The sequence below is a fragment of the Crinia signifera genome, chromosome 2 (genome assembly GCF_055691185.1).
Source record: "Crinia signifera chromosome 2, ASM5569118v1, whole genome shotgun sequence".
NCBI classification, from domain to species: domain Eukaryota; kingdom Metazoa; phylum Chordata; class Amphibia; order Anura; family Myobatrachidae; genus Crinia; species Crinia signifera.
In genome coordinates, this window is record NC_139218.1 from 351,924,601 (window position 1) to 351,951,004 (window position 26,404).

At 40.0% G+C, this 26,404-nt stretch overlaps 1 protein-coding gene across 3 annotated transcripts in view; it reads left to right on the forward strand.

Annotated features, from left to right (window-relative positions):
* POSTN (periostin) overlaps positions 1–26,404 on the forward strand; it is a 61,674-nt gene that overhangs the window by 26,347 nt on the left and 8,923 nt on the right. For 2 of the 3 annotated variants that reach the window (XM_083169763.1, XM_083169766.1), the window contains exons 8-22: positions 1,201–1,413; positions 2,437–2,571; positions 3,411–3,559; positions 5,266–5,402; positions 8,789–8,919; positions 10,554–10,684; positions 12,056–12,158; positions 14,215–14,282; positions 15,587–15,632; positions 16,810–16,845; positions 17,701–17,766; positions 19,263–19,304; positions 22,479–22,541; positions 22,730–22,825; positions 26,068–26,148. In XM_083169763.1, the coding sequence (XP_083025889.1) occupies positions 1,201–1,413; positions 2,437–2,571; positions 3,411–3,559; positions 5,266–5,402; positions 8,789–8,919; positions 10,554–10,684; positions 12,056–12,158; positions 14,215–14,282; positions 15,587–15,632; positions 16,810–16,845; positions 17,701–17,766; positions 19,263–19,304; positions 22,479–22,541; positions 22,730–22,825; positions 26,068–26,148 (1,497 nt within the window). The remainder of the gene's footprint in view (positions 1–1,200; positions 1,414–2,436; positions 2,572–3,410; positions 3,560–5,265; positions 5,403–8,788; positions 8,920–10,553; positions 10,685–12,055; positions 12,159–14,214; positions 14,283–15,586; positions 15,633–16,809; positions 16,846–17,700; positions 17,767–19,262; positions 19,305–22,478; positions 22,542–22,729; positions 22,826–26,067; positions 26,149–26,404) is intronic. The other variant, XM_083169764.1, reaches the window with a different exon arrangement.

The window sequence follows — 26,404 nt, forward strand, 5'->3', positions numbered from 1 at the left end:
GCTCGCTGCTTTTGCCACGCTTTGGGTTGACGTTGATCGTGGGGTGGCGTTAACAATTGTGGGGGCCATTTCACACTTCAGGGTGGCTTTTTGGCCTCTGTGGGCCATTTAACATTGTTTCATATGGAAAAATCGGGTCAATTGAGGCATTGAACATGAAAATCGGGTCAATTGAGACATTTAACATTGTTCCCTATGGGAAATCGCGGGCATCACGTCGGTCGCGTCGCACCCGATTTTTAGTGCATTCAATGCCCGCGATGCCCACAATTTTTTACCTGCGATGCCCACGATCAAAATCGTGGGCGCCGTGCTAGGTAAAGAGTACCCAATGCAGCATCGGCGCATGTTCAGATCTGTCAATATCAGAGATTACCGTAAACCAATCGGGTTTATAGTTGGAGCCAGGCTCATCTAACCTCCGCTATGTCATGGGTGTAATATACCTGTCATCAGAAGCTGATAACATAACAACATAAAAGATTAGTAAAGAATGCTAACCAGTGCCAGATTAAGCCTTTGGGGGGCCCAGGGCACTTTAGACAGGGGGGCCCCCTTGCACTTGTCATTACTGGCCGCAAACTGCATGGGAGAATATTACACTGTCAAAACACAGAGTAAAGGCAGTATAAACTTGGTCAATGGGTAACTGCAGGGGATATATATATATATATATATATATATATATATATACATAAACATAAATGCATATTACATGAAAAGCCTGTGTTTGTCCCTCTGCACCTTACTCTCTAGGAGACCTCACAGTCCCAGTGCTGCCTCTGATTAAAAACCCTCCCATGACTAGGCTGCTGCTGTTCTCCATGGGCCTGAGTAGCATGTAATGAGCTCCACCAATCAGAGCTCAGCACAAACATCTCAGCCTCTGCCCTCTGGTGCAAAGTGTCATGGGACTTGTGCAATCAGTGTGCCTTGGCTCCCGATGCTCAGCACCATTCATCATTGTCACATTGGCAGATAGGCGAACCTGCAGCACTACCCCACTCCCATGCACAAAACCTTTAGCTAAAAAAATAATAATAATCCAGCCCTGATGCTAACAATAAAATTACTCATAGTTAAATGTCCCCCTGTATTTTAGAAGCTATTGATTTTGATGGATGGCTACTAGATATGGACATTACAATTATAATCGTGTAATATAAACCAAAATTATAAGTGGCTTCTCTGTTCTTTTAGCTCTTATTAACTTCCATGTCCTGGACAGTGTCCAGTGTTCTGAAGCTATATTGGGTGGAGGAAGCTTTGATACCCTGGAAGGAAGCCCACTGCAGATTGGGTGTGATGGAGACAGTCTGACAGTCAATGGCAAGAAGCTGGTGAACAGGAAAGATATTGTCACCAGCAATGGAGTCATTCACCTGATTGATGAAGTTCTTATCCCTGATTCTGGTGAGTAGCAGATGTATATAGTAATATTGAGATAACCTGAGGAATTGATATCACACATACATTTAACTAGGTTCCAAAAAATCTCCATATACAATTATTGTCTTCTGAAGATTCCCAAAGGACACTTATAGTTCTCTGTACACAATAGAAGTGGAGAGAGATAAAGCACAAATCAACCAGCTTCTAACTGACATTTCACAGGCTGGATTTGAAAATGTCAGAATCTGATTGGTTGGTACTTTATTTCTAACCAATGTTTGATATATCTCCCCCAGAGGATGATCAGCACATATTGGGCCAATATACTGTATATCTGAAAACAAGATGGCCATAAATAAAGATACAACCAGATCACTCCTATCCACACATCTGCATGAACAGCTGGCACCATTATTAATGCCCTTGGCATGCTCCATTCTTTCCTCTTCAGTTGCAAGTGAAGATGTGATTTGTTTGAATGTAACATACCATAGTGCGTCCTCACAAATCCATCTAAGGGGGAACTGTAACTGCAGCTGCAATGAACAGGTCTGATCAGACCTTAAACTAAATCCCCAAAAAAGTAGTTCTAGAGTGGCGTGAACCCATTAACACATAGGTCTGGGATTAAATCCCAAATCCTATGTGCTAAAAAAAAAAGGGTAATTTAATGGTAGAGGAAAAGGGGTCTCTGATTGGATTGCCCCAAGCAGGGCCAGATTAAGGTCTGTGGGGGCCCTGGACAACAAAAATTGTGGGGGCCCCCTCCTCCTCTGACACCCCCACCCCTCCTCTCCCCCCCCCCTCCTCTTACACACCTCAATAGCACTACAGGGATACTGAGGGACTGCTGCTTCCCAGTGCCCACACAATGTGCCCTGCTGAGGAGCTGCCGCACACGCTCCGCCATAGCAGAAGAAGCTGTTGATGATCTTCCAGAAGTGCTCCCGCTCCAGGCTCTCCTCCTCCTCTGGGCTAATTGAAAATGAGCATACTATAAATGGCCAATAAAGTTAATCACTGTAATTGCATTTATGATTTCAGCAAAGCAAGTTTTAGAGCTTGCCGGAAGCCAGCAGACCACTTTCACTGACCTCATGGCACAAATGGGTCTGGCAGCCTCATTAAGACCAGAGGCAGAATACACTCTTCTGGCACCATTGAATGAAGCTTTCTCTGGTAAGTAATATATTTACAGTATGTAATAGTTGTGTATGTTTTAGTGAATATTGAATACCAATGATTTTGACATGCATAGCTAGCTATTCTTGAATTAAAATAACACCCCCTCTTCCCAAAATCTTTTACCTTCTTTCACTTACCATATCTATAGTTTCTCAAAAATAGAGGTATATAGTTGGTAATTTTTTACTGTAGTTTATTTGGTCAACACAGGCCACATAAAGTGAATTTTAGCCAAGTGAAGCAGTTACATTTATTATTTAATACATACATGTGCAGAAATAGTCATGACTATAACTATAGCAGTCCATGAGGATGATCTGGGACCAGTGGTATGTTGGACAAGGCTCAGTCAGGACCTTGCAAGTTGTGTGGTTTGGGTCTCCAGAACTCTGAATCCACATGAACTTTGGGCATACGAAGCAAACTAAAACCCATTCTCTGTCCCGAAAGGGATCTCTTTCCATGGTTCAGAAATTTTTAAATTCCTGAATTTCAGGTTTTGAATTTCAAAAATGACATGACTTTAGCTGGTTTTATTATTTGTTGTTGATTTTTATTAGTGATTATTGAACTGAACCGAAAACTGAATCCGTCAATATACAGGTTCCGTGCACATCTCTACTTGCTTTTTGGACAAGTGCAAACTGTATTCTAGAGGGCTACTAGGGTTCTTTTTTTGATTACTACTGAGGAATTGGGGTGACTGTAGATTTAATTGGAAGTGATCATTTTTTATGACACTACATTTTATTGCATTCCCCTTATACTGATGACTAAAGGTCATTCAGTACATAGTTTAATACAACATTTTCCATTCCTTGTTATTTTCACAGATGAAGCAATGGCAATGGACCAACGTGTCCTTAGACTGATTCTGGAGAACCACATTATCAAGCAAAAATTTGTCCTCAATGGACTCTACAATGGACAAACATTGGAAACTCTTGGTGGAAAAACCCTCAGAGTATTTGTGTACCGTACTGTAAGTATGTTGTCAGTATTTAGTTATAGTATATAACATATAACTTTAGTTATATTAATCACGCACACACTGATTATTATATAACTAGGACATTACATGCTAATGACACAAAATAATTAATATATTTCTTGTTCTATTAATTATTTATTAGTAAACAACAGTTTAGAATTCATTGTGAAAGACCACTTCCTAGAAGCCTCCAGAAATTGAAGAGGGATCCGAAGATCAATTCCAGCTATGCTATAGCCTTAGTGGTTCGTAAACTCCATACTCAGAATCCCAAACTATTCATGTTCTCCTAAGTTATCTAAGGATCTATAAAATGTGGCAGTTGGTAGTACACCTTTGCCCCTGCTAGCTGACCTGGAAACATGACCTGTTTGGGGTCCTGAGAACTAAGAGGTTAATGTATCAGTGAAAAGAATGGAAAGATGGACCAGTAGAGAAGTTGGCTATAGGAATCAATTAAATACTACAGTACCTATCATTTTAAAGAATGTACTTGATAAATGCTACTTCAAAAGTGATTGGTTGCTATGGGCACTGATCCAATTTTATCTTTTTTTCTGTTTGATATTGCACATTTAACCGCAGGTTTGAGAACCACTCTTGTAGTAGGAACCAGTAGGCTGCAATGGAATTAGTTATTAGAAGAAGATGACCAGTCGCACATGCTCAACCTTAAATAATAAGTATTATAATGGGATTGCTAAATGCAAAGGTTCTACTTTTATGTATTTGGGATGACATTGGAACTGATAGAGTAGAAGATGTACATGCCCACATGGCATTGGCCACACCCAGACATCAATAGCCATATGCCACCACTTGATAGAACAGGTCCTTGATAATTTTCAGCCTCAGGTCCATGATAGATGTCAAAGTCTCTTGCATTACTTTGCATCAAGTAGAAGATATTGTTAATAAGGCTAGTTACTTCAATGATATAGAAACTGTATTCTACATAATATTTTTGGAAATTAGGATAATAGGCTTCCATAGTGAGGATTGAACAATACATAATCTTTGTTTCATAGGATGCCTGATAGCACAGCGGTTGTCTTAAATAAATAAGGAAAAGCCTTCTCTCCAGTAAAAACATCTGTTTTCATGGAGAATGAGCTTTCGTCATCCTAATTTATTTATTTATTTATTTATTTACAGTTTCTCATATAGCGCAGCAGATTCCATTGCGCTTTACAATAGTAGACAGTGATAAAACAAACTGGGTAACAACAGATAGACTTGGAGGTAGGAGGGCCCTGCTGCAAGCTTACAAGATATAGGAGGGAAACACAAGGATAGGCACCAGTAATAGCATAGCAGTCCCACCAAGTTGAAAGTCCAGAAGAAACGCTATATAATACATAAGTGCCTCAGAGGTTTATGCATGTAGAACTTAACTATGAGAGACTTGCCTGAAGAGGTGAGTTTTCAGGGAACGCTTGAAAGTTCGTAATAAATAGGGCCCAAAGTAACAGAAATAATATAGAGGAATTACTAAGACCAACAAATAATTGTTTTCTAATTATTTATTCTGAATTATACAACCAAGCAGGTAAACCTGAGCCAATTTGTTCAAAGGTTACTATAGTGAAAAAGTACATGCGTGCCAAATAATTGAAGTCTACAAAAATTGTGCTGTACATTGGAAAACATTGTCACAAATTACAGTACTTAATTATTGCTTTTATCATCAATGTTAGGCTGTGTGCATTGAAAATTCCTGCATGCTACGTGGAAGCAAAGAAGGAAGGAATGGAGCTATTCACCTCTTCAGAGAGATCATCAAACCAGCTGAAAAGACATTCTTTGATATCTTGAGCCTTGACAAGCGTTTCAGGTAAACTCTATAACTTTTTGATTCTTAAAGACTTTCAAAATAAAAGTTTTTACAAAAAGTGTTTGATGTACTTACTGTATCGAGCAGCGAACACAGTAGAGAAGTAGAAAATTGTAGAAGTTGATCGTAGCAAACAATAAGCTCTGAGGAAACATTTTTATTTTACACTATTTAGTTGCTATGGGCAAAGTCTCCACTGGTCCGCTTCTCCACTGCTTGATACAGCAACACAATAGGCTGGATGTAATGCAGTGCGAGACCGGTAGCCTTGCGGGATACTGACCGAACTCTGAGTTTTTTTCTAAAGGGCAGTCAATGCATTGTTTTGCCTTGTAAATGACTGCCCATTAAAAAAAAAAAACTCAGAGTTCAGCCGGTATCCCACATGGCCTCTGGACTTGAACCGTATTTACATCCAGCCCCATAACTTTATTAATATGAAAATGTGTTTTGAGTGATAAACCAGGTAATTCTAACTCAATAATTCATTGTTAAAGACTAGGCAGGACTCTTGTAGTTGGAGTTTAATTTGGCAGTTTGTCCTGGTCTGGTGTCCATAAAAACTTTGCTAACAGTCACTAAATTACCATACCTCCCAACATTTATAAATGGAAAATAAGTACAAAGAAAATCTTTACTCGAACCACTTAAACATGCCTGTTTCTTAGTACTGCACCTTTCGCTTCTGTGCAAGCCTTGTCGCTTTCATGGTACTACTTTTTAATGTTACCTTATTTTATTTATTTATTAACAGTTTTTTTTTAAACAGCGCAGCAGGTTCCATTGCCGGTTACATTCAGAAATAGAGATAAAACAAACTGGGTAGTTACAGATAGTCAAATGGTAATAGGGCCCTGCTCGCAAGCTTACAATCTATATTGCAAAAAGGTATTGATACACAAGGATAGGTATTCTGTATTGCATAATGGTCCACCAGATTGTAAAGGTTCTTGGTGGGCTGAATAATATGGTGACCCAGGAAACCAGGGGTCAGGAGAAAAATAAAAAAGCAAGTAAGTGAGCTTTTTGTGCTGTGAAATAAGAATGTAATTGGATGGGAAAAGTTTGTGAAGGTAATTTGGGCGGTTCTGGAATCTGATTCCCTGAGTTTTCAGGGAACGTTTGAAGGTTTGCCCTATTCACTTCTATGTAAGAACTGTATCCTTTAAGGTACCAAAATTGGAACAGTTGATGAGAATGAATCTTGTTAATAAATCTTCCACGTTGGAAAGGTCCATATGTGGGGGGCAGGGAAGGCACTTTGCAGCTTCTTCCACTGTGATATAATGTTGACTTTTAAGCCAATATGTCATGGTTTTGTGATCATGAGGATGTTTTGCAAAACTATTCGGGTTTTGTGCTGCTTCATTGAAAAAGTGGACAGGGTCCATGGATCCTGGAGAATAGCCCCAAATTCAGGAGTCTTGTGGGAATTTTGGGAGAATACTCATGTATGATAATGATCAGCTGAATAATACATGTAGATGCTATATTTAACCTTGTCTAAACTCTACCAACTGTATCTTATCACAACTGTGATTCATTGTAAAAGAAAAAGAGGTCAATAGACTTGGGAAGATAATAATGCTTACTTTAGTTTAAAAAGTGTTCAACAAAGAAAAACAGGGACTGAGCATCAATATGAAGCTGGTAATACAATAGATGTTGACTTAGTATATGAGATCATGTGCTGGAAATGAAAACATGCAATTCAGATCTGCTGATTGAGTGAGTTTTGTTGGTTTTTGAAATGTTTAATAAAGCACTTATGCGCAATCTGGCATATAGCTAGCCAGCCATTTCCTCAGCTTACTTCACTCTGGTTTGGCACCACTATGTTGAATGTTTTTGGTTTGTGGTGCTTACAGTACCTTAAACATAGTCTGCAGTACACCACAAATCTCTCATTTATACAGTGTTAGCTATCTTGGTGATGCGTATGAAATAATAACATTAAGCTGCTACAATTGAAAAGACATTGTTAGAAAAACATATGGTAATCATATTTAGATTATTGTGGCATTGTATGTTTTTATTCAAATGTGAATGAATTTACATAGTATATTAAATTATTTTTTCAAATCATACAATATTCACATGTGCTCATGAAATTTGCATACATTTTAACGTGATAGTAACTACTAATGTTCCATCTAAGATGAACAATTTAAAATGAAAGAATTAATGGAGTCATTTAAGAGAGTCTTCCCGATGTGCTGCTGTGAGGTTCTGTTCAGTTTAACCCTGCGTTATTGGTTGTTTTCACACCAACTTAAGATTTTATGTATTAATTCTAGATCTACCTTAAGGGTCTGAAGTTCCAACATGCTAGAAAGATGAAAATAGTTATGAGATACTTTATATGGTTTTTCAACAAAATTTTACCCAAATGTTCATGACTGGGCTGCCAAAATGTTATTTTGTATATATATAAAAATGTAATCCAATATGATTTTTTTAGGTTCAATTCATGTGTTTGTTGCTCTAATCATCATCAAGATAATTATTTATTTATTTATTTACTGTTTCTTATATAGCGCAGTGTATGAATCGGTTGTTTCACTAAATGTGTTCTCCAAGTTGGCATCAGATCTGGGGCGGGGTGCTCTAACATCCACTGCCTCTTACCACCGCCCCCCCCCCCCCCCCATCGGCTACCGCATCAATACTAATTGCATATGCTCTAACATATGCGATTAGTATTGCAAAGGGTAGCTCTTCTGATAAGACCTGCCCTTTGTAAAGCAGCAGGCGGGGGGGGGGTGGGGTGAGAGGGGGTGAGAGGGCTCTCCCCCTCCTCCTGCGCCAGACAGACTGCTGCTCAGACACCTGCAGGGACTGCTGGGCTCCTCCTGCTCCCTACATCTGGAAGGTGCCAGAGAGGAGGAAGTCTTTGGTCTGGGCAGCACAGAAGGAGGCTGCCCAGACATCAGGTGAGGGGGAGGGGGGCAGCAGGGGTCATGCGGGGTGGTGGGGTTCACAAAGAGAAGCTAATAGGCTTCTATGGGGTATCACCAGCTTTTGCTGGCGATACCCCCCCCCCCCACACCGCGGCAGTAACCCAACATATTTTTTATCACATTTTTGCTTTAGAACATCCCGCCCCTTATCTTTCAACAATATGGTCATCATTTCTGTGCATAGTTTGCTGATCTACTTATGGTCCCCCATTAGTTGAATTCTATAGAATCTTTAAATAGTTGTATGTCTTTTTTAGGTTGACCGAAAAGTGTGATGTATTATGTATATTGTTTACTCAACGCCCATCAGTCTCATGTCCTTGTACTACCCATATGAACAATGCATTGCCCTTTGTTTGGTCTGCATGTATAATATATGAATGCTTTTGTATTGAATCCAATATTTATTTTTTATTTTTTTACTAGCATTTTCTTAGACCTGATCCAATATGCTGATCTGAAAGAACTTTTGTTAGGAGCAGGAAGTTTGACCCTTTTTATTCCTACCAATGATGCTTTCAAGGGACTTAGCAGTGAAGAAATTGAACTCCTAAAACGTGAGTCCCAGTTTTAAGGGGATTGTAAACTATTCCATTCTAATTGCCAGTCACTATCTTGGCCATCAGTTTGCATGGAAGTAGTGCGAAAGAAAGAGGCATTTTATTGATTGTCAGTCACCATTGACTTCTCTTCTCTGGCAGATGACTCTATATCTGATGTACATCTATTGGATATCTTTAATAAGAGCTATAATTGGTATTTAATAGATGGTTTTATACATGCATTACAGGCTATTACTATAGTGCCATCATTCTTAATCATTCACATCAGTCTCAATAGAGCTCACAGTCTTTATTTACCACACAGACAAAAAGTGATACAATGAAGAGTGATAAATAACCAGTCATTTTTCAAACCCAACCTGGTAGGAGCTGATTGGCTGGCTGTTTTATCACTCTCCACTTTATCACTTTTTGAAGCTGGATACATCTGGCCCTAGAGTCTAGGAGGAAACATCAGAGGATAACCACATAAACAGGAAGGACAAACAAACTCCATGTAGATAGGCTAATACGTACAATATCATGTTGTACACTAAATTTTACAGAATATGCTTCAATGTATCTATATCAGAAGTTACTAGATTAAGAAGTAAATACGGTACTTATATGTTAGTTGGGCGTCCATTAAACTATTTGCTTAGTTTTACACGTCCCCTCGCGAGGCTTGCTACGCTCGCTGCAATTCGGGCTTGGTGGCTCGCTGCGCTCGCCACACTATATAATATCAACTCCATGTAGACATGGATAGTGGGGGTATGAGCGTACTAACTATAGTGGGCGCCAAACTAACATATAAGAACCGAAAATACTATTCTAACAAGTATATTAATGGTTAACTTTTGAATCATGCTGTATATTCTACATTTTATTATACAGAGCAAAAAAGCATATACGGTAGTATATATGTGAAAGTTTACAGGTTATTGTAAAAAAAGTTTCAACATAAACACCTATATAACATTAGCCCATAGGCTTCAAATCTACAGTCTATTTGTCAATTTATGGCTGTCATTCATTTACAGTCTTATTTATACTGAAGCTTTCTAGAGATAATTCCATTAAAACTGTAAAAATGAGGGATCTATATAAGACCAGTAGATAAAGCATTGCTAAAATGTCATGTCACATACACTGTAATTCCCGGGAGTAATCTCCCGTTGTAGTAAGCATCAAGAAGTGTATGCTATAAACATAGGCTGAACTACCTATGGTGCAGCAGGTGCATTGCACCGGGGCCCCTGGCGACTAAGAGCCCCATTGTTGCCCAAACCAGAAATTAGTTACTGTTAGCTTGGGTAGGGTTGGAGGAAGGGGGACCTAAATTATAATTTTACACCTGGGCCCAAAACCCACAAGTGATAAGCTTCTTCTAGAATATGACACAATATACATATCAGGCAAACACAGAAGGAATCAGAAGATAAAGAAATTTATATAGAAGCATATATAAGACAACAAAATAAAGTGGTGTCAGGGTGGAAAACCACCTCTAATTATTAGTCCTAGAAATCATTCTTTCATTATTGTAGAGTATTGTGTTGTGTATTGAAGAGTATTCTATACAGTATAGTTATATTTTAGAACAAATGGAAGATTTGTGTTCTATGTTTCCACATGTGTACTTTCAGGGGACAAAATTGCTCTTCAGAACATCCTGCTCTACCATCTGGCCCCAGGAGTGTTCATTGGTGGTGGATTTGAATCTGGTGTAACAAACGTATTAAAGACAATCCAAGGAAGCAATATTATGATTAAGGCGGTAAGTAAACTCTATATTCTTAAATACTTAGCTTTTTAAGTACTGTATGTGACCCTAGGTAACTTATTTCAGTCTATTTGACAGTTTGTAGACATTCTTACAGCCTATAATAAGATATACAATACCTTAGGTCCATTGCCCGCAGCATATTTATCTAACGCTTGAAAAATGTCAGCGAAATGCTTCTGTTATTGGGATCTTTGATCCCCATGACAAGTAATGCTGCCTGTTCATGCCTGAACACATCAACTACTGGATGGAAATGCAAGACGCAGTCAGATATGAACTGGACAGTGCAGTCATCATGGACATCAGTAATTATAAACCTATTACTAGTAAAATAAACCTATTACACCAATTTTTACTGCAATTTATATAATATATAAGCGTTTGTTTACATCCATGTGATCAATATGGTGATAATTCTACCTGTTGCAATCTTATGTATCATAAGGTTACCATTCACATCATTCAGTTACTGTATTATTATCATTTTTTACCATTGATTTACAAAGGGCACACATATTCCACAGTGTTCTTTACAGAAAGATATTTGTCCATTGACACCTGTCCCAGTAGAGCTTGCAATCATTGGGGCAGATGTATGATCCGTCGATATGGGGGAGAAGGGGTATTAGCGCACGTTATGTGCGCTGATACCGCTTCTCCCCCATGTATGAAGCAGCCAGCGTGCGGTAATGGACAGGGGCGCTATGCGCCCCTGTCCATATCGGCGCTGCTATCAAAATGATAGCAGGCCGAATGTATGAACGGTCAGCATCGCTGACCGTTCCGCACGAAGCCTGCTTTGGCTTCGCCAGCATCAGGCTGGCGAAGCCCTATCTAAACAGCAGGGACAGCGCTGTCCCTGCTGTTAGGTCTGGGCTGCGCTGGGGATCTCGCGTGAACAGCGAGATCCCGCGCATGCCCAGTGCGGCCGGCCGGGGGACAGGAGATAGCGCATCAGTATTAACTGATGCGCTATCTCCAGAAAGGGACATCACCGAAGGGGGGAGTTAACGCTCCCCCGCTTCGGCAGACAAGATGTTAATACATCTTGTCGATGTCCCTTCCTGCTTCGCCTCGCTATTGAGGCGAAGCAGGAAGTATCATAGCGGCGCGATAAGCGCTGCTATGATACATCTGCCCCCATATTCCCTACCACATGTACATGCACACACATTCACCCTAAGATTGCATTTGAATTTTTTTGTTGGTAGCCAATTAACCTACCATTATGGTTTTGGATTATGGGAAGAAACTCAATACAGTTAGGGCCATGGTGGGCATTGAACCCATGACCTCAGTGCTGTGAGGCAGTAATGCTAATGTATGTGGGTGATGACTAAATCCTGTTATGTTTTTCTATAGATAAATGATTCAATTTCAGTAAACAACATCATTACAACGGAAAAAGATATAATGGCAACCAATGGTGTAATTCATGTTGTAGATAAGCTGCTGTTCCCCACAGGTTAGTATACCGTTTATCGTCATAGTATAACATTTATCATCATTGGCTTATACTTATGATCACACATAACATTAGAGTGACACATCTGTTCTCTGTTTGCCCAAACTATCTATTGTTTACACTGCTATGCGCTATAGTTGTCATGGAGACTTTTCTCTGACCAGTGTGTTGAAAGTGCAATACCATTAAAGCCTTCATTTCCAAAGAGATGTACATCAGTAAGACTCTTCGGGACAAACTCAATTAATTAAATGGCTCAGCCGTGATGTGCTACTCCGGTATGGCACATTGGCCCTTATTCTGATCGGTGCGGATATTCCCGCATGCGGACGGACCGCCGATGTTGATCGTCTGCGCATGTGCAGAGGTCACTCTGCGCATGTGCAGGCGATTTCGCCGCACGGATTCTTTTTACGCCGCACAGGGGGCGTAGAGGGGCGTGAGGGGCTACTTAGCCTCATTACCCTATGCATACGCCCCGCGTTTCATGGGCGTTCCCATGCAAACGCGGGGCGTATGCATGGTAATGAGGCCGTGACGCGTGGGTACGGGGCGGGCATCTGACATCGCCGGATGTCAGCTGCCCGCCCCCATACATGATTTCACACGGACAAGTGTCCGTGTGGTCTTGTGTTGCGGGACCTGGTGGAGCGTGCGGCCCTGCATTCGATGTTCGGCGACCATCGAATGCAGGGGCTGCTCCCAAGACGGAGGAGGCGTATCCCCGTCCAATTTCATGCGGATCGCCACATATCCGCGTACGGACGGCAGGTGGCGATCCGTATGGAAGGCGGGGATTCGCCTGCACGGTTGCGGCCGCATATTCTGATCGGGCCGCACCGATCAGAATAAGGCCCATTGTGACTGGCAACATAAATCATCCAACCCCGTTTCAGAGGTGCACAGTAACATTAGTGGTGTTGTCCTAAAGTAAGAGTTACAATATGTGCAAAGATGAACATCGCAGAAGGTTCACCAGCACATCAATACTGTTAAACTCACCTTCTTATTGTCACCCGCTGAAGGTTCCATATTTTCCAGTATGAAACAATAATATCCATCCCACACTGAGTGTGGTGGTTCCAGTGACATTTTCTGTATAAGCTCCTAGCTACCATAACTTTTATCTGTATAGCAATGCAATGTCAGAAGCTAGAGCCCTCACCTAGCAGATGGCAGATAAAATCTAATAGTCCAGTGGCTAGCTGTATGCAGAGTCTGCAAGGTGCCAGCAAATTGCCAGAGAAAGCACCTCCAATTGTCCTATGCATACAGGGTTGGAGAATGCTACAGTCCTCAGTCCACTCCTGACAGTTTTCAACAAGTTTAAATGAAGCTTAAATTTGGATATTAGAGAAGTAATTGTTGAGAGTTTAGGTTTTTTTCTTTGTTATTCCTGGGAACTGATTGGGGATTAAAACAGCAGCTATGGTTAGGTATAATGAAAACTTTTGCTGTTAGATTGGGGACATTATCAGGGGCGGATTGGGATGGAGAACCAGCCCGGGAAATTTCTGGAATCATGGAGGCTGTGTGGTCTTTATAAGGGGTGGGATCCCTCGCTATAGGGTCTAACTTAAGTTGCAGTCATCTGTGTGTATTTTCCTGCAGTTGTGTCTGCGACTTTATGCTAATTAAACTACAAAGCCTTTCCCTGGTGTCATGGGCAGCTTGACCCTGGAAAAAAATCCTAATAACTGTTCCCTTACATGCCCACATTGCCTGCCTGCCACCTTCTATCCCCTAACACACCAACATCAGCATGCCACCCTCTAGCTCTTAACCTACCTACATCACCAATCGGTTACCCTCTACTTTCTCCCAATCACAAGCGCTCCATCCCACCGGGAATCTTTCCTGTGGCTTCTATTGCCAATCCGCCTCTGGACATTATACAGTAGCCCTAGTTAAGTTATCTTTTGCACACCAACACTGGTTCAATAATTCCTTTATAGAATATTATCATTATTACACAAAGCTATCTTTAGTCAAATTCATTGTTTATATTTTATGGCACACGGTAAGTAACTTCTTACAAATTTTCTTTTCTTTTTAGATGGAGCTATTGGTGATGAAACATTGCAGGGAATTCTTAGTAAGATCATAAAATATTTCACAATTAAGGTACATTATTTTTAAATCTCATTACTTATATACATGAATAGTTAAACAATATATAAGAAAATGTTATAATTGTAAGATCTGCAAATCTATAACAATGTACAGTATTTCATGCCGGCATAATGTGAACATGTTGGGACTTAGGGCCTTATTCAGCTTCCCCCGCAGATCTTCGGAAATCACTAGTCGTCGATATCCGTAGATCTGTGCATAAATGAATGCGCCATGGTGCAAACGCGAGCCTTAAAACCGTGGTCACGCTGTGGGGCGGGCTCTAGCATTTTGTGGGAGTGGTCCAGAAAATGCAGGCATCTATGAACCCCTCTAGGGGATTGCTGTAGTGGCTCCATCATATCACAGGCATCCACTGCAACTCAAAAAATGGACGGTCAGCCTCTGGCTTTGCAGCTAGGCTGTGCAGCTGTTGCTGTGCGAGCGCTTTATTATGTAGTAAAGTGCTTGCACTTTAGAGATGTGCTTGCAAAATTTTGACCCAGTGGGGTGGGGGTGGAGGGGGCTTGCCCTGTGTTGGCTTGCCACTAGGAGTTGCAGTTTTGTGAAGTTTCGCAATACTAAAACGCCTACTGGATGAGGACCTGACAGTTCCATTATACTTACCAAATCAGTACCTATTCCCGCAATGCAGCTAAACCTCACAAAATAATGAGTGTCTTCTTTCTTGCAATTATTGCTAAGTATTTACTAAGGAAAACATATAAGTTGTAGAGTAGATGGTGAAGTATTTTTAGGAACTTGCATTGCTTTCCCCTAGCCACTAACCTCAATAAAATAACTATAATAATAATAAAATATTGCATAAAAGATTTTTGTTTATGTTATTTGTATTTTTTTTTTTACTTTTTGAAATACACAACCACATGTGTAGTAAAAGTGTATTAACACCTAGGACGGGATGTAATGAAGTCCGAGTTTGGTCCCCGTGTGGGATGCTGGCTGAACTCTGATGTTTTTTAAAGGTGCAATACATTACAAGGAATGATTTTGCCTTGTAATAAATTCCCCCTTTAGAAAAAAGTCTTTGTACGGTTGGTATAACGCATGACTGCCAAACTCAGACGTCATTGGTTCTTGCCCCTAGGCTAGTTTAGTGACAGCATGTAGAGTAGGTGGAGACAAAACATCACCAACTGATGAAGCGATAGTGCAGATGCATCTGAATCGGCCTGTTTGTGTCTGTATGAAACATGGCCATTTGAAATAACTATTGTATGAGTTAAATTTGTATTGTAGAGCAGTTTCATAATTTTCCATCTAGTACATAACATCCTGTACAATCTTTATTTTAGTTTGTCCGTGGCTTCACATTTAAGGAAATCCCTATAAATAAATACTGTAAGTAATAACTCTTTATTTCATAAACAAATAAAATATATCTTCTGAGTCAGATACAGTTAAAATGTGGTTTCTAACTGAAGTCTGACTGATCTGTAATTAGGTAACGCGATGCTGGGGATTGTTCATCCCTTTCTTCAAGAACTGTCCACATTGATTCAAAAGATATTTCTTTTGGCAAATACTTTGCATGGTTGGGCTCCCAACTAGACCACAAGTGACAAAAATGAGTCATATTTGGTTTTGTTACTGCTCCAGGCTGATGTGGCTTGCTGCTAATTTTTTTCTCTTACTTGTTCCCTTATGTCATCCCATCCTAATCACAACAATCAGGACTATTCACATACGGCAACATTCACGGAATGTCACAATACACTGTTTCATTCTGAAAGTTATAAAAACAAGTGACAGAATGTATTTAAACCACATTAGAGATAGAGTATTGAGCACTGTTTCCCACAACAAACCCTTTATATCTGTAATCTTTGTAAGTCCAAAGTTTTCTCCAATGGTAAAACCGTGATATGGATATTCAAGGACCAGTGTGTCTCAGTCAATACTTAAAATGTTATCCTTTTAGCTATTGTATTGAAAACATTTATTCCAGTAGAATTCATAATTTATAGTTTGACACGTGGCCGGTGCACTCAAGGCAAAATTTCAACCTACTGACAAACCCCCCCCCCCCCCATTTACAACCCCTTAAGGCATACCTGCCTAACATTCTGGAATGACATGGAGGCTCCCAAAAATTGGGTGGTCCTCCCAGCCCACCGGGGAGGAGGTTAAATCCCCTGCTTTCCCTGGAGTCCCCGCACTCTCCCCTTTGTCACCCACAACAGAGTACAAGACAGAGGGGGCAGCCAAGTTGGGAAGTATGCCTCAAGGGAAAGTATGGAAGTGAGGTCTTAGAAGTTCCATAGCCGCCACCTTCATTAAGTACAACAAGGATCATAGACATTCCTGATTTTTTTTGATATTCAGACTTGGTGGTACCCCCCCCAAATCATGGCACCCTAGCCAGTTGCCTAATTGTAGAGCCAGTCCTGATCTTACACACACTAATGAAGTGATTATGGTTACTCTATGATATGATGATGTTTTTATAACCATTATAACCAATCATTATTACAGTTATTGCATATTTTAATAACTGTTCTTTTTGTTCTTATTTCAGTTACAACAACAACCATTACAAAAACATTTGTCTCAGGTGGGTGACATGATCTCTTTGTCTTACAATGTAACATTGCGGCTATCAGCTTTGATTAGATTTCAAAAGCCTATTTACAAGACTCCTACACTCCAATGCATTTTATATATCCTTTTGGGACAGGATCCTATTCAGTTGCACAAATATAAAAAATGTACATTAAGACTGCAACAAGCAGCAATTAAAAGACCACAGGGCTTCGTGTTTAAATAAAAACCTTTGATAAAAAAAATATCACTATTGCTGGTTTGTTGAAGCTCAGGAGACATCAATGTTTTTTAAATAAAAAAAATAAAAAATGGCAAACGTGGTTTAAGTTTTCTAATCACCGTAAAATACATAATACATCCCAAACATCTATATGATAAATATATTTAGCAGTTGTATGAAACATTTTGCACTTCTGCCCTGAATAACAAACAACTTATTTCAGTTAAAAAGAATGAAAATTCAATAATTAAAGCATGGTTTTAACAGCAATTTGTAAAGCATTTGGGGCAAAATAGTACTCTAATCTTTATGTGTTGACCAAGGTATGGAGCATAAGGTAATCTTTTCCGGCAAGACCACACCCCATGTAGCAAAGCCACACCCCATGCAGAGAGGCCATGCCCCTTTGTTGCATTAAAAACTTACATTTCCAACCTGGACCACCCATTACCGACTTTCTAATTTCACCTATACCCCCCTACAATCACTTTAGATGTGATTGAGGGATGATAAACAACTGATTTTCCACTAATTAGTCTGACATTTAAAAATATGAGTGTGGCAAATCTTTTTCCTTCTTTGTTTTTAAATAATTTTTCCTATGCATATCTGATTTTTGTTTAAATTATTTCTTGTCTGTAACAGAGCCAAGTACAACAATCATTAAAACAATTGGTGGTGGATCTTCCACAGTTCGCAAAGTTATTCAAGGTACAGCATACAGCACATTGGAATAATGCATGTGTTATTGTGTAAAGTAGTTTGTATTCTAAAAATGCATTATTTTCATACTATTTTTTAAATTGTTTATATGCTTAGTTATGACCTAAAAGTAAAAAAAATTCTAAACCATTCTGGAAAAAGTACTAAATCATACATGTCAGCAGAAAATAAATCTCCTCTCATGGAGATGTGGTTGTACACAACATGGCAATTTCACTGCTGACTACGGCATTTAATGTGTCATTGGTTATTGTGTTAGAATCCTGAATCATGTGATATATTGAATGTTATATGTTAAAGGGATATCCACCTCATTCCAGATCTGACCACAACAAAACAGTGATGTCTCCTTTCTTGGGCCACTGCCATTAATGAGATTCATCTGTTCCGCTATGAAGAGACCACAGACTGCAGATAATCAATGGTTTAGAGACATTGGGAAATGATAGGGAGCACTTGACCAGGTGGCCATATTGACCACCATCTCAGATGCAACTAGATTTAACGTAGGGAGTATGTTGATCTTTTTAGAAATCTGACATTAGGGAGCTCACATTGAAGGAGGTCTCTTAACAACAGGGATATTTTCTTTTCTTAGTACTAAGGAGACTCAGGGCATAATTCACGTTGGTTCGGTAAGCAGCGAAGATCGCTGCTTATCAAGTGCTGAAATGGCACCTGACTGAACTGTCGCCCCCCTGCCGCCGAATCCCCTCAGTACCATGCAAGGGCGGGAGAGAACACATACCTTTGCATGCCTACACTAGCAGGAGAAATCATTCCATAGCTGCCAACCAATCAAATGATTTCTCCTGCCTTCGTAAATAAAAATTCAGTCTCAACTGACTTTTATTTATGAGCACTATGACAAATACGGGGTGGGCAGCTGACATCCTGTTACATCAGCCACCCTCTCCCGGGAGGCATCATCCTGTCCGCAAACCCATGGGTAAGCACAGCGCTTCAATGGGGACACCGATAAAACACTGAGTGTTTCCATGGTTTAGCGCCGTCACCACCCCTGTCCGCTCCCAGCCCTCCCTCCCCGCAACAAACGGCCCAGCAAGTGTGTAACTCGTCAAAATCATTCGCTGCTGGGGTCTTCACATGCACAATACACAAATACCCTTTAACATCAGAACGGGACGAATTTGCCCCATTTTGAGTGATGTTCGGCCTTTAGACGGAGGCTCGTTAAGTCCTCTTCTGCTTTAGTTCCATCACTAGGAAGCCTGATATAAAGTCTTGTCGCCTGCTCGGTCTGAGGGGAATGGTCTCATTTTGACCCATTCTTGAAATAACTCTGGCTGAATTTCAAAATTATGAAGGGGACTTCAGGAAGGGACCATCACTGATTTGCTGGAATTTTGGAAGAAGAGGTTGTGTGCCTAAACCCAACACCATGTGAATAACACCATTTACGTTTTATATATCAACTAATTATAATGACAGGCTTTATATGTATTGCTTTGCACATAAATCAGATGTGACTGTGGGACGTGATGCTACTGTGAATATAGAATCAGGTATGCTCTAAGCCTGTCTACTGTCTTGGTTTGAGACACACTGCTTGTTGGCAAGGCATCCACAGAGCCTGAATCGGAATGTTTTCACTGCTGTCACTTTTTCTGTACCCTGTTGATCTGATCAGAATTCAGTGAAAACTTTATTTTTCCTTAACAACTTGACTGTTAGACTCTGCATGTAAAATTCTGCAACATGGATGGTTGAACAAACTCACCCATGTTGCTACACAGACACTTCCTGCACCAATCACTGGACATAATAGCACAAAATCTATTTCCAAATGTTCTTCACAGTCTTTTTTGCATATTTTTGCATATTTTATATGTCACTGAATGCCACTGAATGCCCATACTGTATGTCTTCACTGCTCAAGGCTGGTGTTACACCAGTGTCACAGAAACAGTGCAGTTCTACTGCTTAGAAAAAATGTTGAGTGTTGAAGATCCAATAAGCACTGGAGATCAGCAAGCCAATATTGTGGGGGAGGACTAAGCTTATAGGGGTGTGACTACTTCTCATTGCAAGTACCAGCAGATCTCCAAGAAAATGAATTCCATAGAATTTAGTGAGTGACTAGAATGAACAAGAGATTTTACTTTAGTGACACGTAACAAGCTGATTTCTAAAAACATGTGTAACACCAGCCTTTATAGCTTCTTTCACATGCTTTCACTTCGGTACGGTATGTTGTTTGCTCACTGAATCACCGTGGATACAATAAAACTTACAGTTATTTTAAAGATGTGCATTGAAAATAATGTCTATATGTTGTATATGCTGAAATCAGGTCTGCCATCAGAAATTGTGGGGCCCTGGACTTAAAAAAAAAAAATCAATGCCTCTTCCCCCTTCTTGAACCCCCGGCCTGCCTGGTAAAACCTCTGGTGTCTGCAGCTCTGGCCGAACTATTCTACCTCTATATTGCTTCAAGGGAAATCTGAACTTTGTTTATGACTTCATAGACTCCACTTCTCAGAACCCTTGCTGTCTGTGCTCAGGAATGCAGTCCCGGAAGTGCCCCCCCATCCCTGTTGGCAGCCCAGACTTAAATAAACGGTACTTATGTAGTATCTGGGCTGCCGATTTTGAAATCGGGTCCATCGCATGACATCGCATCGCATCGCATCGCATACAACCAAATCGCATGCGATGCGATGCGATGGACCCGATTTTTCCATAGGATTCAATGTTAAAATGGACCAAGTCTATTTTAACATGTAATTCAATGGGAAAAAGGGGTCCTTTTCATACCCCTACTATCCAAGTGGGCATGGAGTTGGATATAAACCTGTGGCGAGCGTAGCGAGCCACCGAGCCCGAAGCGTGGCGAGCGCAGCGAGCCCCGCGAGGGGACGCAGATTTCTTAAACAGTATTCTGCGTCCCCTCGCGGGGCTCGCTGCGCTCGCCACGCTTCGGGCTCGGTGGCTCGCTACGCTCGCCACAGGTTTATATCCAACTCCATGCCCACTTGGATAGTAGGGGTATGAAAAAGACATATCTCACTCAATCTCACTTGCATCTGACACATTAATGACAACTGTAGTTAAAGATTAATTATATATTTGTGACAGAAAATAAAGCAAACAAACAAATTACTGTGACTTATTAAGCAATGTTAAGGCATGGAGGATACGGCCAAATACATTATCGCCTGCTAGAGACTTGCGCCATACAAATTCGGTCATGTAGCTGGTCAGATTGCTGCGAGCTGTTCCGCGATGGCACTTGTTCCTCCACTTGACACAACCCCATAAACGTTCTATGTTCTGGGTGTGTGCCCCACTTTCTGGATCCACAAAGTTGAAGCGGTGGTTCACCCTGGCATGAGTGTAGCCAGCCGCCTCCAAAGCACTGGTTCGGTATGCTCGCCAGCAATCCGACATGACAGTGGATCCAGGTTCGATGTTAGCTTCAATAGCAGCCATCAGGGTTGCAGCATCTCTCTGGGCAACTGGCAGCATGAAGCATTGCCCAGTCTCTCTGCAGACACCGCCGAACACCCATTGCTGGGGAAGTAGTCGGCCCACATTGGACTTACGACGGACAAAAAGAGTCTCATCCACCTCGACCACTTTTCCTGGGCCTCCAATCTTGCGCTGCGGCTGAGCAAGAATATCCTGCTCACAGGCCTCACGCATAAACGCATTATATGCGACCACTGTCTTGATTGACAGATTCAGTTCCTTTTGGCACAAGGTCACTGATGTCAACTCCTGGCTCCACAAATATATGAAACGGACAATTGTCACAAAAGGGAGCCGGCACCCAGGACTAAACAGCGCAGCACGGACACGTTTTTTCTTGCCGCAAGCCTTTATATAACACCGCCACTTTTGGTCAGCCATGTTCAGGCGCATGGGATGCCCGTTGTCACAGGTGGCTGTGGTGGGCAGAAGGCCATGTTGCTGCAGGAAAAGAACAGCAGCTTCTTCAGTCTGCGGCAATGTAAAGAGCCTTGGCGACGACGCAGCTGCTGACATGGAAGCTGTAGCCATATCTGTATCCAAATCTCCTCCAAAATCACCTCTCTCAAACCAGCACTTTCTCCTCTCAAACACCCTCAGATTTTACTCCTCCCTAACCTCCTAAAATACCCTTTCTCCCAATTTTTGCCACCTGTGCCAAAGCCTAAATTAAAAATTAGGTGCAATAGGTGAAAAATCGGGCCCATCGCATCGGATCGCATCGGATCGCATGCGATTTGGTTGTATGCGATGCGATGCGATGCGATATCGCATCGCATCGCATCTGATTGTATGCCTTAACTTAAGGCATACAATCCAAAAATCGGCAGCCCAGATACTACATAAGTACCAAATAAACATTTTATGACCCCAGCAAGTTTTGATAGAAGGAATAACTTAATTTGTGATCTTGAATACTTTTGCTACACTGAACAACTCTAAGCAAAGATCAGACTCATCCATCAACTATACTAGATATATTAGTTTGCCATGCACCAGTAAAGTTGTGTGTCTGAGCGAATATACTCATGTGTGTGTCTATTATTAAACTTGCACTATAATTGTGCATATTTTTGTTTATAACTGATTTGAAGCCCATGTATTGGTTAAAAATATATCAACTTTTATCTACATCTTTGGTAATTTTGTACTGTATTTTTTTGTTTTTATTTTTTGTTTTTGTTTGTCAATTTATAAAATGATTAAAGGGCAACCTGAAGTCAGAGTGATTCCCGGAGGAGAAACCAGAGTGACTAGAGTAATCCAAGGAGGTAATATGTCTATTATTGAAAGTTTCATTTAACAGCAAGTTCATAGTACATACAGTATACAGCAGTTTTGGGGGTTGGGTGGGTTGTAAATGGGTTGTAAATTACTTAGTGATCATTTTTATCTTATAAATTACAGATTAAAGAACAACTGAATAACGTTTGTTAATTTTGTGCAACAATTTTTCCAGAACCCACCATAACCAAAGTCACAAAAGTCATAGAAGGGAGCCCAGAATTCAGCCTGGTTAAGGAAGGAGAGACCAGAGTAACCAAGGTTATTCAAGGTAAATAATGTTGTCATTTCCCAACAACATATAACTACCATTTTGTTTCAGGGTGACTTCAGCCCCCCCCCCCCCCCCCCATGTCTATCCCATCTTCCTCTCTGTGCTCTTTTGCCATTCTACCCTGACCTCCACCCCTATCCCTCATCCTGAAACTCCATACTTAGACTGATGACCAGTTATCCTATCCTAGGTCTATCCCTTGTCTATACCTAGTCTATCCCTTGTCTCTTACAGTGGTGGCCATTGGGACATATCCCCAAACTACCACTATGTGCGCATGAAGAAGTTCTGACCAACCGCCTGCATTTTTTACTATTTTAAATCCATAATTCAAAGATACATCTGAAATAAAAATATTCATCATCATAATCATCATGCTAGTGAAATCTAATAGGAAAAGGTCAAAGTTGAAACTAGAGGAATATTTGGTCCTCGGAGGGGAACTTGAGACAGTAGGATTTGCTGTACCAGTGTGAGTATTTACATATTTACCTGGTCCCCCCGATGGTCCCAAGGCGTCCTCAGTGTCTACCGGCATCCATGGCGGCCTTCAGGACCTTCTTCACCGGTTTCAAGGGTACATTGAGCGAGTTTGCAGGCACATCACCAGCCTGAAGGCCGCCGTGGACATCGGGGGACTTGGTAAGTATGAAAAGAAATTCTCCGGTTACGGGAGACTCTACCTATATTAGTTTTGCTATTGATGGGCATTGTAGTTAGTATATTTAATATATGTATGTGTTCTGGAATTTCTCAGTATGACCAAATTTCTAAGTAGAAAATGGATTGCCAGCCTTAGTAAGTGAAAAAGTAATATAGTATAAACAATCAAAACAGAATACTAGGCACTAATATTGTAAAGTTTGCATGATTAGGAACTGATTCTACAGACTCCAGTTTGCCTGTGTGTATTTTTTGTGTAAGCTTCAGTATTGTTTCAGGAAATTTAGTTTGGTGTAATTTCACACATATTTTAATTTACATTCTTTTAAATTGTTTGACAGCATAACTTTATTTAAAAGGCCAGAAACATAAAGATCTATTTTAGCATTTTTAAAATACATACAGTATTAATTTATTTATTTTATTTATTTATTTGCAGTTTCTTATATAGCGCAGCAGATTCCGTTGCGCTTTACAATAGTAGACAGTGATTAAACAAACTGGGTAACAGACAGACTTGGAGGTTAGAGGGCCCTGCTGCAAGCTTACAATCTATTAGATATATAGGAGGGAAACACATACGTATTAATGTATGTGTCCCACCAGAATTTGAATATTTTTTTATTTTTTTAATTTAAAATACAATTATGCTTTATACTGTAATATATTATGCTTAACACAATTTGATTTTACACTATTTCAAGTTTATTTGTTTTTAGGAAGGAGATCATTAGATCATCAGAATGAATGATGATGAGTCAAATTGCAAACTTCATAAGGAAGGTTAAACCTTTGCCCCTAATGTCATTTAAATTGACAATAAAAAACAATAATAGAATTTTATTTTTGTCATTTGTACAAAAAAATGCATCAATGATACTGTATGGCACAGTGACTTTTAGTGTGTTAGATTCAGAGCTGACTGCTTATGTGACTATTGGCAGTGGACTGTGAGCCACTGCCCAAACAGAAAGAGAAAATGTCCCTTACTTACTTGCAAGAGAATTCCAAATGGATCGCTAATCACTATCCACTCTCAAATTCATACGCAATTCCCAAATCATCTAACAGTTTCTGTCACCTGTGGAAATGTGAGTAGGTCTGAGGGTTACACCAATCTGCAACTGAGACTGGGCATAAGTGATCATCGCTGACAGCACAACAGACCCGCCTCATAAATGCCACCTGGACATGCCTATGTTTTCTTCAACACACGCATTTTCTAGTGCTATTTCCCTTTGAGTATGCAATATGTAAGTGGTACTCATGGGCAGTCATTCGTTAATCACTCAATTTGCAAATTATCTAATTAACAATCAACTTTGAATCAGGCTCTATGTCTACAACATAGCTGCAATAAAACACTATTCATAATTGATAACTTTCATGATCAACAACATTTATTAACATTAAGACTTATTTTTACTTGATTTGATTGTTCATTACTGTTGTTAACATGACAGTTTGCACCCAAATCATACCCCATTAAAAAAAGTATGTTAAATATGCATTTTGATCATTCGACTACTAAATGATAAATTTACTTTTTTTTTTTTTACAATTAATATATTAGAACCTACAATAACTAAGATCACTAGAGTGATTGAAGGTGAGCCAGATTTTAAACTGGTAAAGGAAGGTGAATTTCAACTGACTAAAGTAATCCACGGAGGTAAAGTAGAGACAATGGGGTTTCACCATTTTTAATCTTTATCTCAGCATCTCTTTTAAAAATATATATGAAAGAGATTAGCCATGGGTTGAAGAAGTGTATATCACTAAATAAGTAGTGATCTCTATGCTTAATTCTACCCGGAGTTTGACTAAATTACAAGACTTTTGCCTTTGTCTCTTAATATGTGATGTGTGGGTTATTCTTTGGTCTTTGAATGTTTTTGATAGGCATTTAAAAAATCTTCGTGAAAAAATGTCAAATTAGTTAAATTTCCATAAGGCATAATTACCCATGCAGCCCCATTTTGACAAAATGGGCTATATGCTAAGCCACAGTATGTAACATTTAACTGAAAGTGTTTAGTTTTTTCTAGATCATTGACCTAAATATTTTAGTTTTATTTAATACTTAAAATTACATCATTTTATTATCCAAAGGCTTAGCATTTCAGGTATAACAATAACTAAGATCACTAGAGTGATTGAAGGCGAGCCAGATTTTAAACTGGTAAAGGAAGGTGAAACGCAAGTGACTAAAGTGATCCATGGAGGTAAAGTAGAAATGGTGGAGTTTTACCATCCTTTATAAAGTATCAATTCTTTAAAAAAATAGCAAAATAAATAATGGAGGTTTAGGCATTACAATTTAAAGTCAGGGGACTGAAGAAGTGTATATCACCAAAAAGTGGTGAGCTCTATGCTTCAATCTTCCCTAAAGGGCAAAGCTTTAAATTCCAATAAAAACAATCAAAAATATATGAGGCTGTCTAAAAAAAAATACTAATCATTACTACAGTATACTGTATATCATTTCAGCACTGTCTCCGGAAAAGAATGACAAACAAAGCAATATGTTTGTCAGGTAATGAAAGCTTCACATGTTTAACATTTTTGTTTTGCAGGTCCTGAAATAAAATATTCTCGCATCACCAGTCTAGGATCTGACCTGGATGATGCTGAACTCACAAGAAGACTAGAAGATGGTTAGTATTTGCATGCACAGGTCACTGTTCAAAAAATAATAAATAACCAAACATTGATAGATTGGTAAAACTGTAAAAGTAGAGATACACACGCACACATACAGATGGAGCGCCTCTCAACCAGCGCCGGGGCTTGCCAGAATGCCCCACTAATGAGCCGGTGCTCCATCTGACTGGGATGTCTCTCATGCATGCGTGTCCCAGATTCCTGGCTGCAGGGGGCAAGAACCCTGCCTGTCTCCACTTCAGGGAGATG